We start from the raw sequence: 15,000 nt of genomic DNA, 5'->3' as shown, positions 1-15,000 counted from the left end.
TCTCTCGGTCTGTCTCTCTCTGTCTCTCGCTCTGTCTCTGTCTGTCTGTCAGATCTACTCATCTCGTGACCTGGAGGATAACCTGAACAAGATCAGAGAGATCTGTTCTGATGACAAACATGACTGGGACCAGAGAGCCGCCGCAATGAAGAAGATCCGCTCGCTGATTGTTGCCGGGGCGACGGAGTACGAGTGTTTCTACCAGCACCTGAGGCTGTTGGACGGAGCGTTCAAACTGTCAGCTAAAGACCTCCGATCACAGGTGGTACGGGAGGCCTGCATCACTGTGGCGTGAGTACTACACACACACACACACACACACAAATGCGTGTTCACACACACATCTTCTTTTTACGTTTCTTTTTACATTACTTCTCTGGGAAAAATATTTTAAAATGGAATTAGCACTTAATCTCTCCCTCTCTCTGTCCAGCCACCTGTCGACAGTGTTAGGTAATAAGTTTGACCATGGAGCCGAGGGCATTCTTCCTGTCCTGTTCAACCTCATCCCTAACTGTGCCAAGGTTATGGCCACATCAGGAGTCTCTGCTATACGCTTTATCATACGGGTGAGTTAGACCGCCACACACACCTAACACACACGCACCTGACACAGATAATTAAATGACCTTTTGTGTATTTCTCTCTCTCTGCCTCTCTCTCCCTCTCTCTGCCTCTCTCTCCCTCTCTCTGCCTCTCTCTCCCTCTCTCTGCCTCTCTCTGCCTCTCTCTGCCTCTCTCTCCCTCTCTCTGCCTCTCTCTCCCTCTCTCTGCCTCTCTCTCCCTCTCTCTGCCTCTCTCTCCCTCTCTCTGCCTCTCTCTCCGCCTCTCTCTCCCTCTCTCTGCCTCTCTCTCCCTCTCTCTGCTCTCCTCTCTCTGCCTCTCTCTCCCTCTCTCTGCCTCTCTCCCTCTCTGCCCTTTGCTCTCTGCCTCTCTCTGCCTCTCTCTGCCTCTCTCCGCCTCTCTCCGCCTCTCTCCGCCTCTGCCTCTCTGCCTCACTCCCCCTCTGCCTCTCTGCCTCACTCCCCCTCTCTGCCTCTATCTCCCTCTCTCTGCCTCTCTCTCCCTCTCTCTCCCTCTCTCTGCCTCTCTCTGCTCTCTCTCTCTGCCTCTCTCTCTCTCTCTCTCCCTCTCTGCCTCTCTCTCTCTCTGCCTCTCTCTCTGCCTCTCTCTCTGCCTCTCTCTGCCTCCTCTCTGCCTCTCTCTCTGCCTCTCTCTGCCCCTCTCTCACTCCCTCTCTCTGCCTCTCTCTCTCTGCCTCTCTCTCTGCCTCTCTGCCTCTCTCTCTGTCTCTCTCGCTCTCGCTCTCTCTCGCTCTCTCTCTCTCTCCTTCCTCTCTCTCTGCCTCTCTCCTTCCTCTCTCTCTCTCTCTCTGCCTCTCTCTCTGCCTCTTCTCTCTCTCTCTCTGCCTCTCTCTGCCTCTCTCTCTGCCTCTCTCTGCCTCTCTCTGCCTCTCTCTGCCTCTGCAGCACACACACGTTCCCAGACTCATTCCCCTGATCACCAGTAACTGCACCTGCAAGTCTGTGGCCGTCAGAAGGTGAGGGTGATGAAAATAATTGATGAAGTTGATGAAAGTGAAGAGGATTGTAGTAATGATGTTTTTTCCTCCCTCAGGAAATGCTTTGACTTCCTGGACCTGCTGCTGCAGGAGTGGCAGACCCAGACTCTGGAGAGGTGAGAGGTCAACACACAGCCGGACAAATATAGGGCCGTTCAAAAGCCAATGGAATCTTGGTAGAATCTTTATACACGTGTTATTTGCATGACGTAACAATGTACATATTGCCAAAGCGTACTTTTGGAAATTAAATGATTCATTTACAATATTAACATTAGTTAAAATAATAATAATCAATATTGTCAACGGGACAATCAGTAACAACAATAATCAAGGGTCAAAATAACCATTGAACAATAACAATAAGCATAGAGGACATGTGCAGGTTGGTTGGTCTGTCAGACACTGTCCCTCATCTTATTGCAGGCAGCAATGTAGTGCGCTGCCAACCCACAGCTCTCTGAGTCCTCCCCCAACAGGACGGGTAGCCTGAGTCCTCCCCCAACAGGACGGGTAGCCTGAGTCCTCCCCCAACAGGACGGGTAGCCTATTCTCATCAGAGAGGTCTTTTGAAACCATAAATAAGGGTTTCATATTTGGGGAAATTAGACTCTGTAATTGTTTAATATTTTGTCAGGAAAAGCAGCTCTGTCTCAGGTTCTGCTGTGGTGCAGTGGTTGCACAGCCTTTCCTCTGTCTACCCTTCTCAAAGGCAAGGCTGTGCTCACTGAGCCTGTACTTTGTCAAGGTTTTTCTAATATTTTGATCATGGTCAAATAGTTTCTCTCAGTGTCTGCCTGTCTCTCTCTCAGGCATACAGCGGTGATGGTAGCGAGCATTAAGAAGGGAATCGCAGATGCCGACGCAGAGGCCAGGGTAGAGGCACGCAAGTAAGAATACACACATACACACACACATTTAGCAGACGCTAACATCCAGAGCGACTTATATTTTCATACTTTTTTCGTACTCGTCCCCCGGGGGAATGGAACCCACAACCCTGGCGTTGCAAGCGCCATGCTCTACTAACTGAACTAGACAGGAACACACACACACACACACAGCATTACACACATTTGCCTACACACATACTCACACCTCACACCTTATTTCTCTCTCTCTCCTCCCTCTCTCCCACTCCTCCCCTCTCTCCCACTCTCTCCCACTCCTCCCCTCTCTCCCACTCTCTCTCACTCCTCCCCCTCCTCTCCTCCCACACTCTCTCTCCTCCACTCTCTCTCCTCCCTCTTTCTTCCTCTCTCTCCCTCCTCCCCTATCTCTCTCTCTCTCTCTCCCTCCTCGCTCTCTCTCCTCCCCTCTCTCTCAGGGCATACTGGGGTCTTAGGAACCATTTCCCAGGGGAGGCGGACTCTCTGTTCAACTCGTTAGAACCGTCCTATCAGAAGAGCCTCCAATCGTCTCTCAAGAGTTCCGGGAGCGTGACGTCTCTTCCTCAGAGCGACCGCTCCTCTTCCTCATCACAGGAGAGCCTCAAGTAATGAGCCCTGACCTTAATCACCTGACCCCTGACCTTTAACTATACGTTTTTGGGAGGAGGGGCTCAGAGGTACCCGAAAAGTAATGTTCTGCTCTCTCGCCCTTTCCTTCTCGCTCCCTCTCTCCCCTCTCTCCCCTCTCTCTCCCCTCTCCCCTCTCTCCTCTCCCTCTCCCCTCTCTCCCTCTCCCCTCTCCCCCTCTCCCCCCCCTCTCCCTCTCCTCTCCTCTCTCCCTCTCTCCCCTCTCTCCTCTCTCTCCTCTCTCTCCTCTCTCCCCTCTCTCCCCTCTCTCCCCTCTCTCCTCTCTCCTCTCTCTCCTCTCTCTCCTTCCCAGTCGTCCTCTGTCATCTAAATGGTCAGCCGCTCCTGGAAGAGGTGAGACATACACGCACACATACGTCTCCGGTATTGATAACATCATGATGTTGTGGTGTGTTTGTGTTTATTATATACAGTGCATTCGGAAAGTATTCAGACCCCTTGACTTTTTCCACCTTTCTTTACGTTACAGCCTTATTCTAAAATTGATTAAATAAATGTTTTTCCTCATCATTCTACACACAATACCTCATAGTGACTAAGCAAAAACAGGTTTTTAGAAATGTTTGCAAATTTGTAAAAAAAAAAAAACGGACACCTTATTTACATTAATATTCAGACCCTTTGTTATGAGACTTGAAATTGAGCTCAGGTCCATCCTGTTTCCATTGATCATCCTTGATGTTTTTACAACTTGATTGGAGTCCACCTGTGGTAAATTCAATTGATTTGACATGATTTGGAAAGGCACACACCTGTCTATATAAGGTCCCACAGTTGACAGTGCATGTCAGAGCAAAAACCAAGCCATGAGGTCGATGGAATTGTCCGTAGAGCTCCGAGACAGGATTGTGTCGAGGCACAGATCTGGGGAAGGGTACCAAAAAACTTTCTGCAGCTTTGAAGGTCCCCAAGAACAGAGTGGCCTCCATCATTCTTAAATGGAAGAAGTTTGGAACCACCAAGATTCTTCCTAGAGCTGGCCACCCGGCCAAACTGAGCAATCGGAGGAGAAGGGCCTTGGTCAGGGAGGTGACCAAGAACCTGATGGTCACTCTGACAGAGCTCCAGAGTTCCTCTGTGGAGATGGGAGAACCTTCCAGAAGGACAACCATCTCTGCAGCACTCCACCAATCAGGCTGTTATGGTAGAGTGGCCAGACGGAAGCCACTCCTCAGTAAGGCACATGGCAGCCCACTTGGAGTTTGCCAAAAGGCACCTAAAGGACTCTCAGACCATGAGAAACTATATATTCTCTGGTCTGATGTAACCAAGAATGAACTCTTTGGCCTGAATGCCAAGTGTCATGTCTGGAGGAAACCTGGCACCATCCCTACGGTGAAGCATGGTGGTGGCAGCATCATGCTGTGGGGATGTTTTTCAGCGGCAGGGACTGGGAGACTAGTCAGGCTGGAGGAGCAAAGTACAGAGAGATCCTTGATGAAAATCTGCTCCAGAGCGCTCAGGACCTCAGACTGGGGCGAAGGTTCACCTTCCAACAGGACAATGACCCTAAGCACACAGCCAAGACAACGCATGAGTGGCTTCTGAACAAGTCTCTGAATGTCCTTGAGTGGCCCAGCCAGAGTCCGGAATTGAACCCGATCGAACATCTCTGGAGAGACCTGAAAATAGCTGTGCAGCAACGCTCCCCATCCAACCTGACAGAGCTTGAGAGGATCTGCAGAGAAGAATGGGAGAAACTCCCCAAATACAGGTGTGCCAAGCTTGTAGCGTCATACCCAAGAAGACTCAAGGCTGTAATCGTTGCCAAAGGTGCTTCAACAAAGTACTGAGTAAAGGGTCTGAATACTATTTGCAAAAATGTCTAAAAACCCGTTTTTGCTTTGTCATTATGGGGTATTGTGTGTAGATTGATGAGGGGAAAAAACGTTCATCCTTTTTAGAATAAGGCTGTAACAATGTGGAGAATGTCAAGGGGTCTGAATACTTTCCAAATGCACTGTGTGCAAGCAAGTGATTGTATAGTAGGTGGTGGTGGTATTTGTGGTTTTTGCATGTGTGTGTGTATATATATATCCTCCTTCCTCCCTTCCCCCTCCCAGTCCCGGCGGGTCATAAGGGCGGGGCGTCGCCGGGCTCCCTGCAGCGTTCCCGTAGCGATGTGGATGTTAATGCGGCAACGGTTGCTAAGCAGCGGCACATCGGGCATGTGGGGGCGGGGAGACTGACCCCCAGCTCCTACTCCTCATTGGGTAAGGAAGCTGTCAATCAAACTAGACAGCCAACCAATCAGACAGGCAGTTTAGACATCAGTCTATATCAGTCAGCCGCCCGTCAATCAGTCCATCAATTAATAAATCAATCACCCAGACGCGCACGTACACACACACACACACACACACACACACACACACAGTCATAGGCTGTATGTTAAAATGGTTTCCTGCGCCTTTCAAGACCTGGGCTGAACATCTCTGAATACACTTCCAGCCTCTCTCTCTCCTCCCCCATGTTTGTCTGAGTGTGGCTCTCTGTGTGTGTGCTTGCTGTCTGTATTGGTGTTGTCTGGCTGTGTTTGTGTAGCTGTGGTCTGTCAGTGTGTATCTGTTTGGACTATGTTGTCTTACTAACACAGACACTATACCTCTCTTTCTCTTTCTCGCTCTCTGCCACTAAAGATGATGCCTCTGATAAAACAGATGGTAAGATCAACTCCTTCACTCTCCGCCGCTCAAAAACACCCCACGCTTTTTATTTTTATTTTCCTTTCTCTATGTTTTCTTTAATTCCTCCCTTCATCCCTCCTTCCTGGACAGGAAAGAGTTAACTCTGTAACCATGGCGCCCTCTGCTGTTCCTCTGTACTCTCACATTATCTCGTATTCCATAAATGTGACCGACCGGCTCAATTCGGTCTTATAAAGCTACATTTTATTTTTTACTTTCGATAAAAGTAGAGACTCAGAGCTAGAACATGGTATATCATACACTACAGTTGAGGAACAATGGGAAAATAATTCTGCTTTGGAAGTTGATTAACTTGTAACTCCACTTTTGAGAAAATGGCCCTTGAATGTTTTGGTACACCTACTGGGAAGCTCTTCTTTGTCTACACCCATTCAGCATCATTCACACCCTCTTAAGCCTTAGCCCCACCCATCTCTTTAAGGATTTACATGTGAGGCCATGTGCTAAACAGAGTGAGTACGGTAGTGCACTAAACAACGAAAGATTTCAAGACTAAAGGCTGGTTTATACTACGTCTATCGACATGTCTGTAGACAGTTGTCGCAGTGACATCACGAACATTCTATTGTTGTCTGACATCAAACTTGTTGTCGTTATGAAAAAGTATAAACACAAAAATGACAGGCTGCATGACATCAGCGGATTGGTGGTCCAAAATAGCAAAACTGTTGTATGAATGTTGTTTTTGATGAAATGTTTTTATTTTATTTTTATTTTTTTATGAATAAATGAAATTTGATTTCTGTGTCAAATCGCAATATTGGCAACCCCATCCCTTATGGGATTAATTGACACATAAACAATGATTACAATAATTCAGTGTGGTAATTCAAAGATAATTCTTTCAGTGTTCTCTGCATTGCCCATCACATTAACATTTACATTTACATTTTAGTCATTTAGCAGACGCTCTTATCCAGAGCGACTTACAGTTAGTGAATACATATTTTTTTATAATGGCCCCCCGTGGGAATCGAACCCACAACCCTGGCGTTGCAAACGCCATGCTCTATCAACTGAGCTACATCCCTGCCGGCCATTCCCTCCCCTACCCTGGACGACGCTGGGCCAATTGTGCGCCGCCCCATGAGTCTCCCGGTCGCGGCCGGCTGCGACAGAGCCTGGATTCGAACCAGGATCTCTAGTGGCACAGTTAGCACTGCGATGCAGTGCCTTAGACCACTGCGCCACTCAGGAGTTAAGAGTGAACAAATGTAAGGTACAAATCAATACATAATAGTCAATAACGTTATGCAAACAATAATTATATCCCTAGAGCAATAGAATTATATACATACATACAGTACCGGTCACCTACTCATTCAAGGGTTTTTCTTTACTTTTACAATTTTTTACATTGTAGAATAATAGTGAAGACATCAAAACTATGAAATAACACATATGGAATCATGTAGTAAGTATACAGGAGATAGCCCTATTTGGTAAAAGGCCAAGTCCATATTATGGCAAGAACAGCTCAAATAAGCAAAGAGAAACGACAGTCCATCATTACTTTAAGACATGAAGGTCAGCCAATACGGAAAATGTCAAGAACTTTGAAAAGTTTCTTCAAGTGCAGTCGAAAAACCCTTGAATGAGTAAGTGTGTCCAAACTTTTGACTGGTACTGTACACACGTACCATTAACCACATAGAAACGAAATAACTATAGGTAGCCCTTTTTACTTTTATTCCAGGCTTTATCTAAATATTCCGCAAACGGAAATACACAATGGACAAAAAAACATTTCAGTTTCTCATCATCGCTCAGCCACATAATGCCAGGGTATATCTGGAATAAGAGCAGGCGTATATCGTGGTAGAAAGGGCAATAGATGATCAAATGAGTTTCATTTTAAATTTCTGTATTTTAACACCAATAAACCCATCCGTTTAAAAATGCATTTAGTATATGCCAATCTTGCAAACCAGGCAACTAAATCGACTATCTAAACAATGTTTTGGTTAGTTTCTAGCTTGTTAGCTAGCTAGCTAATGTTAAGTTAGCTGGCTAGCTAGTTCAAATAATGACCATATTATATAGCTGACAATGTCTTAAGTTTAGATAATTTGTATTTGTTATTGCAGGAAAATAAACTCACAACAAGATAATTCTTTACAAGTTAATGGTGAGCTCATTACAGAAAATTAATTGTAGCTCAGTTGGTAGAGCATGGCGCTTGCAACGCCAGGGTTGTGGGTTCGATTCCCACGGGGGACCAGTATATAAATAAATAAATAAATAATGTATGCACTCACTAACTGTAAGTCGCTCTGGATAAGAGCGTCTGCTAAATGACTAAAATGTAATGTAAAATGTTTTGAGTGTGACTAAATAAAACCAGGGCATTCTACCTGAGAATTTTATAACTTTGACACTGTCTCGTTGGACTAATATTATATCCTAATTTGACTTTGGTGCAGGTCATGTTGTTCTTCACATTACCATCTCTGGTAAACACACACTATATCAAATAAAATCTACGTTTATTAGTCACATGCACAGGATACAGAAGATGTAAACGTTACAGTGAAATGGTTACTTGTATAGTGGAGTATTTTTTTTTTTGACATGTAGCTAGCTAAACAATGAACCAGTATCCCAACTCATTACGTTACTACCCTGCATGAATCTGCAGGTAGCTTAAGCTAACCAACTATGTTCAATGTTAGCTAGCTAGCTTACATTAGGCTATAACTAGCAATGCAAATGGCTCTGAGATACGAATAATATTATTACACAGATCATACACGTAATGTTAGCTAGCTAACGACTTTCTTACAAAGTTAGCAACCTATCATATCTGAAAATGTAACTAGCTAGACTCTCTTACCCGTATACACGGATGAAAGCGTCTCCCTCTTGCAAGCCGAAGAACACAATCCCAACCGTGAAGCATGGGGGTGGCAGTATCATGCTGTGGGGGTGCTTTGCTGCAGGAGGGACTGGTGCACTTCACAAAATAAATGGCATTATGAGGAAGGAAAATTAGTTACACCAGCTCTGTCAGGAGGAATGGGCCAAAATTCACCCAACTTATTGTGGCAAGCTTGTGGAAGGCTACCCGAAACATTTGACCTAAGTTAAACAATTTAAAAGGCAATGCTACCAAATACTAATTGAGTGTATGTAAACTTCTGACCCACTGGGAATGTGATGAAAGAAATAAAAGCTGAAATAAATCATTCTCTCTACTATTATTCTGACATTTCACATTCTTAAAATAAAGTGGTGGTCCTAACTGACCTAAGACGGGGAATTTTTACTAGGATTAAATGTCAGGAATTGTGAAAAACTGAGTTTAAATGTATTTGGCTAAGGTGTATGTAAACTTCCCACTTCATCTGTACCTGTATATAGACTCGTAGTATTCAGCAGTAATGCTTCTTACCTTCTCTAAACTAGTGCTTAGTAGTGGAGGGTGGTGGGCTCTGTTCTATTCAGGAAGTGTGTGTCCAGTCAGTGTCCGGGTCTAACAGTATGACCTCTGACCTCAGGCCGTCTGAGGACCAAGCAGCCTCTCACCACGGCAACAAGCATCAGCCAGGTGGACTCCCGGGGACGCGCCCGCACCAAGATGGTGTCCCAGTCACAACGTAAGGAGAAACACACACACATGCCTTAAACACACACACACACACACACACGTTCACACAACTTTTGAGCCTCAAATACCACATCCCTCACATACACACAATGTAACACTGCTGTGAATGTATAAGTGTATTTGGCCGTGTGTGTTTGCGAGATAAGTTATACACACTCTTTCTGTAGTCACTGCTGGTATCCGTCACAGTGACAATAAGCTCCTGCAAATGTTTTGTATACCTCTTAGGTTCCTACGAATCAGATTGCACACCAGGTATTGTGTATGTGTGTGTGTGTGTTTTGCAGTGGGTTAGACGGACCCATTATGTTGCTCTCATGGTCACCTTTGTTTTTTGTGAGAGGGGGTGTTTTCTCTGCATGCTCTGTTGTCTCACCACTGAGAGTGTTTTGTTGTTGGTGTGAAGAGTCCAGGTCTGCCAATAGTAATACCAAAACATGACAAAATACAACTAACGCGGCACCAGGCGCTAACTAACGCGGCACCAGGCGCTAACTAACGCGGCACCCGGCGCTAACTAACGCGGCACCCGGCGCTAACTAACGCGGCACCCGGCGCTAACTAACGCGGCACCCGGCGCTAACTAACGCGGCACCCGGCGCTAACTAACCAGGCGCTAACAAACGCGGCACCAGGCGCTAACTAACTCGTTCTGACCTCTCTGGAACCAGCGTAGCAGTGTGTGTGTGTGTGTGTTTAAATAAACTGTAGTGACCATTAAGCCCCCAAATCATAATCCAAATGATGGATTATGGGTTTGATGTGAAAATCAGGAATCTGCTGCCACAGATGAGTTCAAATGGGATCACTCTGATGAGGCTCCCACTGAGATTAACAGAGAGAAAATTAAGAATGATGTGGGAGATAGCTTTGGGATAGAGAGCTGTGCTAGTGCAGTGCAGGTTTTGGGTGTGTGTGTGTGTGAGAGTGTGTCTGTGTGTGAGTGTGTGTTTTTAGAGCATTTTTACTTTAAGGTGTTTTTATTTCCTCCATTGTAAAGCTGCTTTGCTTTGTCAGCGATATGTCTGCGTCACACACCGGCTACCCATCATGCAATGTTTTACTGTTCCTCCATCAAGCATCACAGCTGGCTCCGTGTGTGTCAGCCTTCAAAGTTTATTCTATATTTATTAATATTTCATTGATACATTTATTTCCGTGTTTTGAAGCGTGTTCATTGTCGCTTTCATTCTCTCGTCTAGGAACGCTCGGAATGCTCCCATGATGCTCTCTGTGTTCTAACTCCCATGGTGCTTTGTGCTCTTAACACCCATAATCCATCTTGTTTAATTTCCTGTTCCTGTCCCCGCCTCCGCTCCCTTCCCAACCAATGGTCTTACGGCTCCTCCCCCCTCTTTCCAATCCCTCCTTCTCGTTGATGCAGGATCTCAATCTGCTACCCCCGTTGGTAAGAATCTAACGTCTACTACCTGTTACCCTCACCCCCTCTCTCACCCTTCATCTGTTCTCACCCCTCACCCAAGCTGGTCACCTAAAGCTCCACCCCTTCTCTGGCTGAAGCATGCTGGGACTTTTAGTTCAAACTGAAACACGGCTTTCTGCCTTCTATGACTCCTTACTCTCTGAGCTGAGGCCTGTGTCTACCTGTTAGGAGGTAGCAGAGGGGATGAGGGGATAGATGCAGGAGATATGAGAGAGAAGGGGAGGGGAGGGATGCAGGAGATATGAGAGAGAAGGGGAGGGGAGGGAGCGATGCATTGGGTGATTCTGATGCATGGGAAGTAGAATGCCATGTGACCAGCATGCTCTGACAGACCAGACCACTCTGAGGTGGGGTTGTAGGGACACGGAGGTATCTTAGTCACGTAGTGTTGGCTCCATCTCACTGGGTGTTACAAGTCACTCATAGTGGTGTGTGTGTAGTATGGTTTGTGTATTCTAGAATGGTTTGTGTATTCTAGAATGGTTTGTGTATTCTAGTATGGTTTGTGTATTCTAGAATGGTTTGTGTATTCTAGAATGGTTTGTGTATTCTAGAATGGTTTGTGTATTCTAGAATGGTTTGTGTATTCTAGAATGGTTTGTGTATTCTAGAATGGTTTGTGTATTCTAGTATGGTTTGTGTATTCTAGTATGGTTTGTGTATTCTGCGTGTGTGGTGAAATAGATTGATTTGATACGTTTCAGTTGTGTGGTAAACAGTTTTTCTCACTTGTGCCACATTACCCTCTCTTTCCACACATTTCACTTTCACACCTCTTCACGTCTGTCTTTGAGTTAAGATTTCACATTTACATTTTAGTCATTTAGCAGACGCTCTTATCCAGAGCGACTTACAGTTAGTGAGTGCATACATTTTTTTTATCTTTTAAATCTTTTTTTTTCATAAGATAGATCACAAAACTAAGGCATGTGTAGATCTGTGTCAGTCACCATGAGGCATTATGGGCAGTGTGATTGGCGACTGGAGGAATGAAGAACATATATTGTACTCCATGTCATTATTTGGGAATAAGCAAACGACCCACCGAAGATGACCGTCTCAAAGCTGGTCCACTGAGTCCGGTTGAAAACAACCCCTAACCCTGAAATCAAAATGGCTGAAGTTCCATGGAGTCCATTCACCATGTTCCTACACAGATCTAGTTCCTTCTGATCTGCTTACCAGACCTGGGTCAATAATACACTCAAATATTTTCAAAGACTTTAGTTGCACTTGATTTACTATTGAAGTAATGGGAATAATACTCCCATAAGGTACAAACAAGCGCACCTTGTACTTTTTAAGTGTTTGACGTATGTATTTCATTTAACCCAGATCTGATGCAGACATGGTGATGGGGCTAGGGGATGTTGTTGTTATTCCGTAGACAACAGTGTCCCACTCATGACTAGTGTGTGGTCTGTGTCTCTAACTCTCTCCCCTCCCTCCCTCTCTCTCTAGCCGGCAGTCGGAGTGGTTCCCCGGGCCGTGTCCTGACCAGTACAGCTCTGAGTACGCTGGGTTCTGGAGCCCAGAGGGTCCTAGCCGGGGCCGTAGGGGCTGGGACGGGAGGGAGACGTAGCCGCATCCCCCGCAGCCAGGGCTGCTCACGAGACTCCTCCCCTACACGCCTGTCTGTTGGTGAGTAGGGCACACGGTTCCCCAAGCCGCCTCCTTTTCCTTACTCGACAGGATGCATTGATTTTTATCTTTGTTTGTTATTTCTAAACCAATAAAATCGTCCCCTCCCCCATTGGCCTGCTTCTGTTTCTTCCTGCTCACGCCTGATTGGCTAAGGCCCAGAGATTGACAGGTTTCACACACACACACACACACACACACAGGGGTTCTGCGCGCATCTCCCTCTTGACTCTTACCTCGTTGTCATGACAACTTGATCAATCCCCACCAATCGCATGCTTCCCTTGCCACCGCATCGTTGTGTGATGATGTCACAGATCAGTCCGTTCATTTCTCCCAACAACTTTGAAAGCAATAATTATTTTAAAGCTGACGTCTCTATTTTACTCCCTCTGTCTTCTTCCTCTCCTACTTCTTTCCTCTGGTCTCCAGCTCCTTCCAGTATTAGTTCCATCTACAAAGGAGCGAGCAGAGGAGGTAAGAACTCTCCGACTCCATCCCTCTAACAACTCCACCTCTGCCCACGTCCCTCCATCTCCATGTCTTTCTATCTCCATCTCTCTGTCCACCCCTCCATCTCCATGTCTTTCTATCTCCATCTCTCTGTCCACCCCTCCATCTCTCTGTCCACCCCTCCATCTCTCTGTCCACCCCTCCATCTCTCTGTCCACCCCTCCATCTCTCTGTCCACCCCTCCATCTCTCTGTCCACCCCTCCATCTCTCTGTCCACCCCTCCATCTCTCTGTCCACCCCTCCATCTCTCTGTCCACCCCTCCATCTCTCTGTCCACCCCTCCATCTCTCTGTCCACCCCTCCATCTCTCTGTCCACCCTCCATCTCTCTGTCCACCCCTCCATCTCTCTGTCCACCCCTCCATCTCTCTGTCCACCCCTCCATCTCTCTGTCCACCCCTCCATCTCTCTGTCCACCCCTCCATCTCTCTGTCCACCCCTCCATCTCTCTGTCCACCCCTCCATCTCTCTGTCCACCCCTCCATCTCTCTGTCCACCCCCCCCATCTCTCTGTACACCCCTCCATCTCTCTGTCCACCCCTCCATCTCTCTGTCCACCCCTCCATCTCTCTGTCCACCCCCTCCATCTCTCTGTCCACCCCTCCATCTCTCTGTCCACCCCTCCATCTCTCTGTCCACCCCTCCATCTCTCTGTCACACCCCTCCATCTCTCTGTACACCCCTCCATCTCTCTGTCCACCCCTCCATCTCTCTGTCCACCCTCCCATCTCTCTGTACACCCCTCCATCTCTCTGTACACCCCTCCATCTCTCTGTACACCCCTCCATCTCTCTGTCCACCCCTCCATCTCTCTGTCCACCCTCCATCTCTCTGTACACCCCTCCATCTCTCTGTCCACCCCTCCATCTCTCTGTACACCCCTCCATCTCTCTGTCCACCCCTCCATCTCTCTGTCCACCCCTCCATCTCTCTGTCCACCCCTCCATCTCTCTGTCCACCCCCTCCCATCTCTCTGTCCACCCCTCCATCTCTCTGTCCACCCCTCCATCTCTCTGTCCACCCCTCCATCTCTCTGTCCACCCCTCCATCTCTCTGTCCACCCCTCCATCTCTCTGTCCACCCCTCCCATCTCTCTGTACACCCCTCCATCTCTCTGTACACCCCTCCATCTCTCTCGCCAGCACTCTATCTCACTCTCTCATCCCCCTCCATCTCTTTCACGCCATTCCGTCAGGCTGTTGATCACCGCCTCAAAATACCAGAATCCTCCTCTCTAACCTCCTAACTCATGGCTGTGTGTGTCATGGCGATGGGTTGCCATGGTAATCATGGTGACAATTTGCATCTTGCCACTAACCAATTGGCCGCAGGTGTGAATGAAGCGTCAAAGGATCGGTGACATTACACTTCCTTAGTCTGTGGTTAACTCTGATTGGTGCGTGTGTGCCGGCTCTTACCAATGAACATTCAGGATGAGCTTGATGCTTATTGGATAAAAACAGAGATCCTCCCCCCCTCACCCCCCTCTTTCATCTGCTTCTCATTTCCTCCTTCTGTCTGTCTGTCTGTCTGTCTGTCTGTCTCTGTCTGTCTGTCTGTCTGTCTAAAAGAGGAACCAGCAGTAGGCTTGGGCTGTATCCATATTGTCATACCTTCATACCGACCATGTGCCATCCCGGGATATTCAGTAATACCGGCGTTGAACACAAGGGGCGCTATTTTCTAACCCCGCTCACTGAGCCTCTGTAATCCGAAAGGTTAAGAATGCTAACAAGTACGTGTAAAATCCCATAGCGAATGCTAGGTAAATGCTAACGAGCGCATTGCGAACATCTTATACAGTCTCTGGCATAAACTATGTGCAGGACAGACATCCCAGCTCATAAAGTCATACAAGTAACTCTCAAAAATGCTACTCACAGTTGGCTGCACGTACAAAACAAACATTAGCCAGCAAGGCTCTTGATTCTCAGCTGTTACCAAGAGAACCTAGCAACTAAATTAGCAAACCAAATGCACAACTGCAG

At 47.0% G+C, this 15,000-nt stretch overlaps 1 protein-coding gene across 34 annotated transcripts in view; it reads left to right on the top strand.

The window, feature by feature from the left end:
* Positions 1–15,000, top strand: part of LOC121572264 (CLIP-associating protein 2) — a 98,132-nt gene that overhangs the window by 60,078 nt on the left and 23,054 nt on the right. For 17 of the 34 annotated variants that reach the window (XM_041884246.2, XM_041884243.2, XM_041884262.2 and 14 more), the window contains 14 exons: positions 53–291; positions 434–569; positions 1,470–1,540; positions 1,618–1,677; positions 2,374–2,451; positions 2,889–3,056; positions 3,392–3,432; positions 5,163–5,312; positions 5,739–5,762; positions 9,305–9,403; positions 9,643–9,669; positions 10,799–10,822; positions 12,320–12,499; positions 12,932–12,976. In XM_041884246.2, coding sequence (XP_041740180.1) covers positions 53–291; positions 434–569; positions 1,470–1,540; positions 1,618–1,677; positions 2,374–2,451; positions 2,889–3,056; positions 3,392–3,432; positions 5,163–5,312; positions 5,739–5,762; positions 9,305–9,403; positions 9,643–9,669; positions 10,799–10,822; positions 12,320–12,499; positions 12,932–12,976 — 1,342 coding nt within the window. The remainder of the gene's footprint in view (positions 1–52; positions 292–433; positions 570–1,469; positions 1,541–1,617; positions 1,678–2,373; positions 2,452–2,888; positions 3,057–3,391; positions 3,433–5,162; positions 5,313–5,738; positions 5,763–9,304; positions 9,404–9,642; positions 9,670–10,798; positions 10,823–12,319; positions 12,500–12,931; positions 12,977–15,000) is intronic. The other 17 variants (XM_041884272.2, XM_041884271.2, XM_041884270.2 and 14 more) reach the window with 7 other exon arrangements.

Source organism: Coregonus clupeaformis, chromosome 8, assembly GCF_020615455.1.
Source record: "Coregonus clupeaformis isolate EN_2021a chromosome 8, ASM2061545v1, whole genome shotgun sequence".
Lineage (NCBI taxonomy): Eukaryota > Metazoa > Chordata > Actinopteri > Salmoniformes > Salmonidae > Coregonus > Coregonus clupeaformis.
This window is presented reverse-complemented; position numbering and strand designations above follow the sequence as displayed.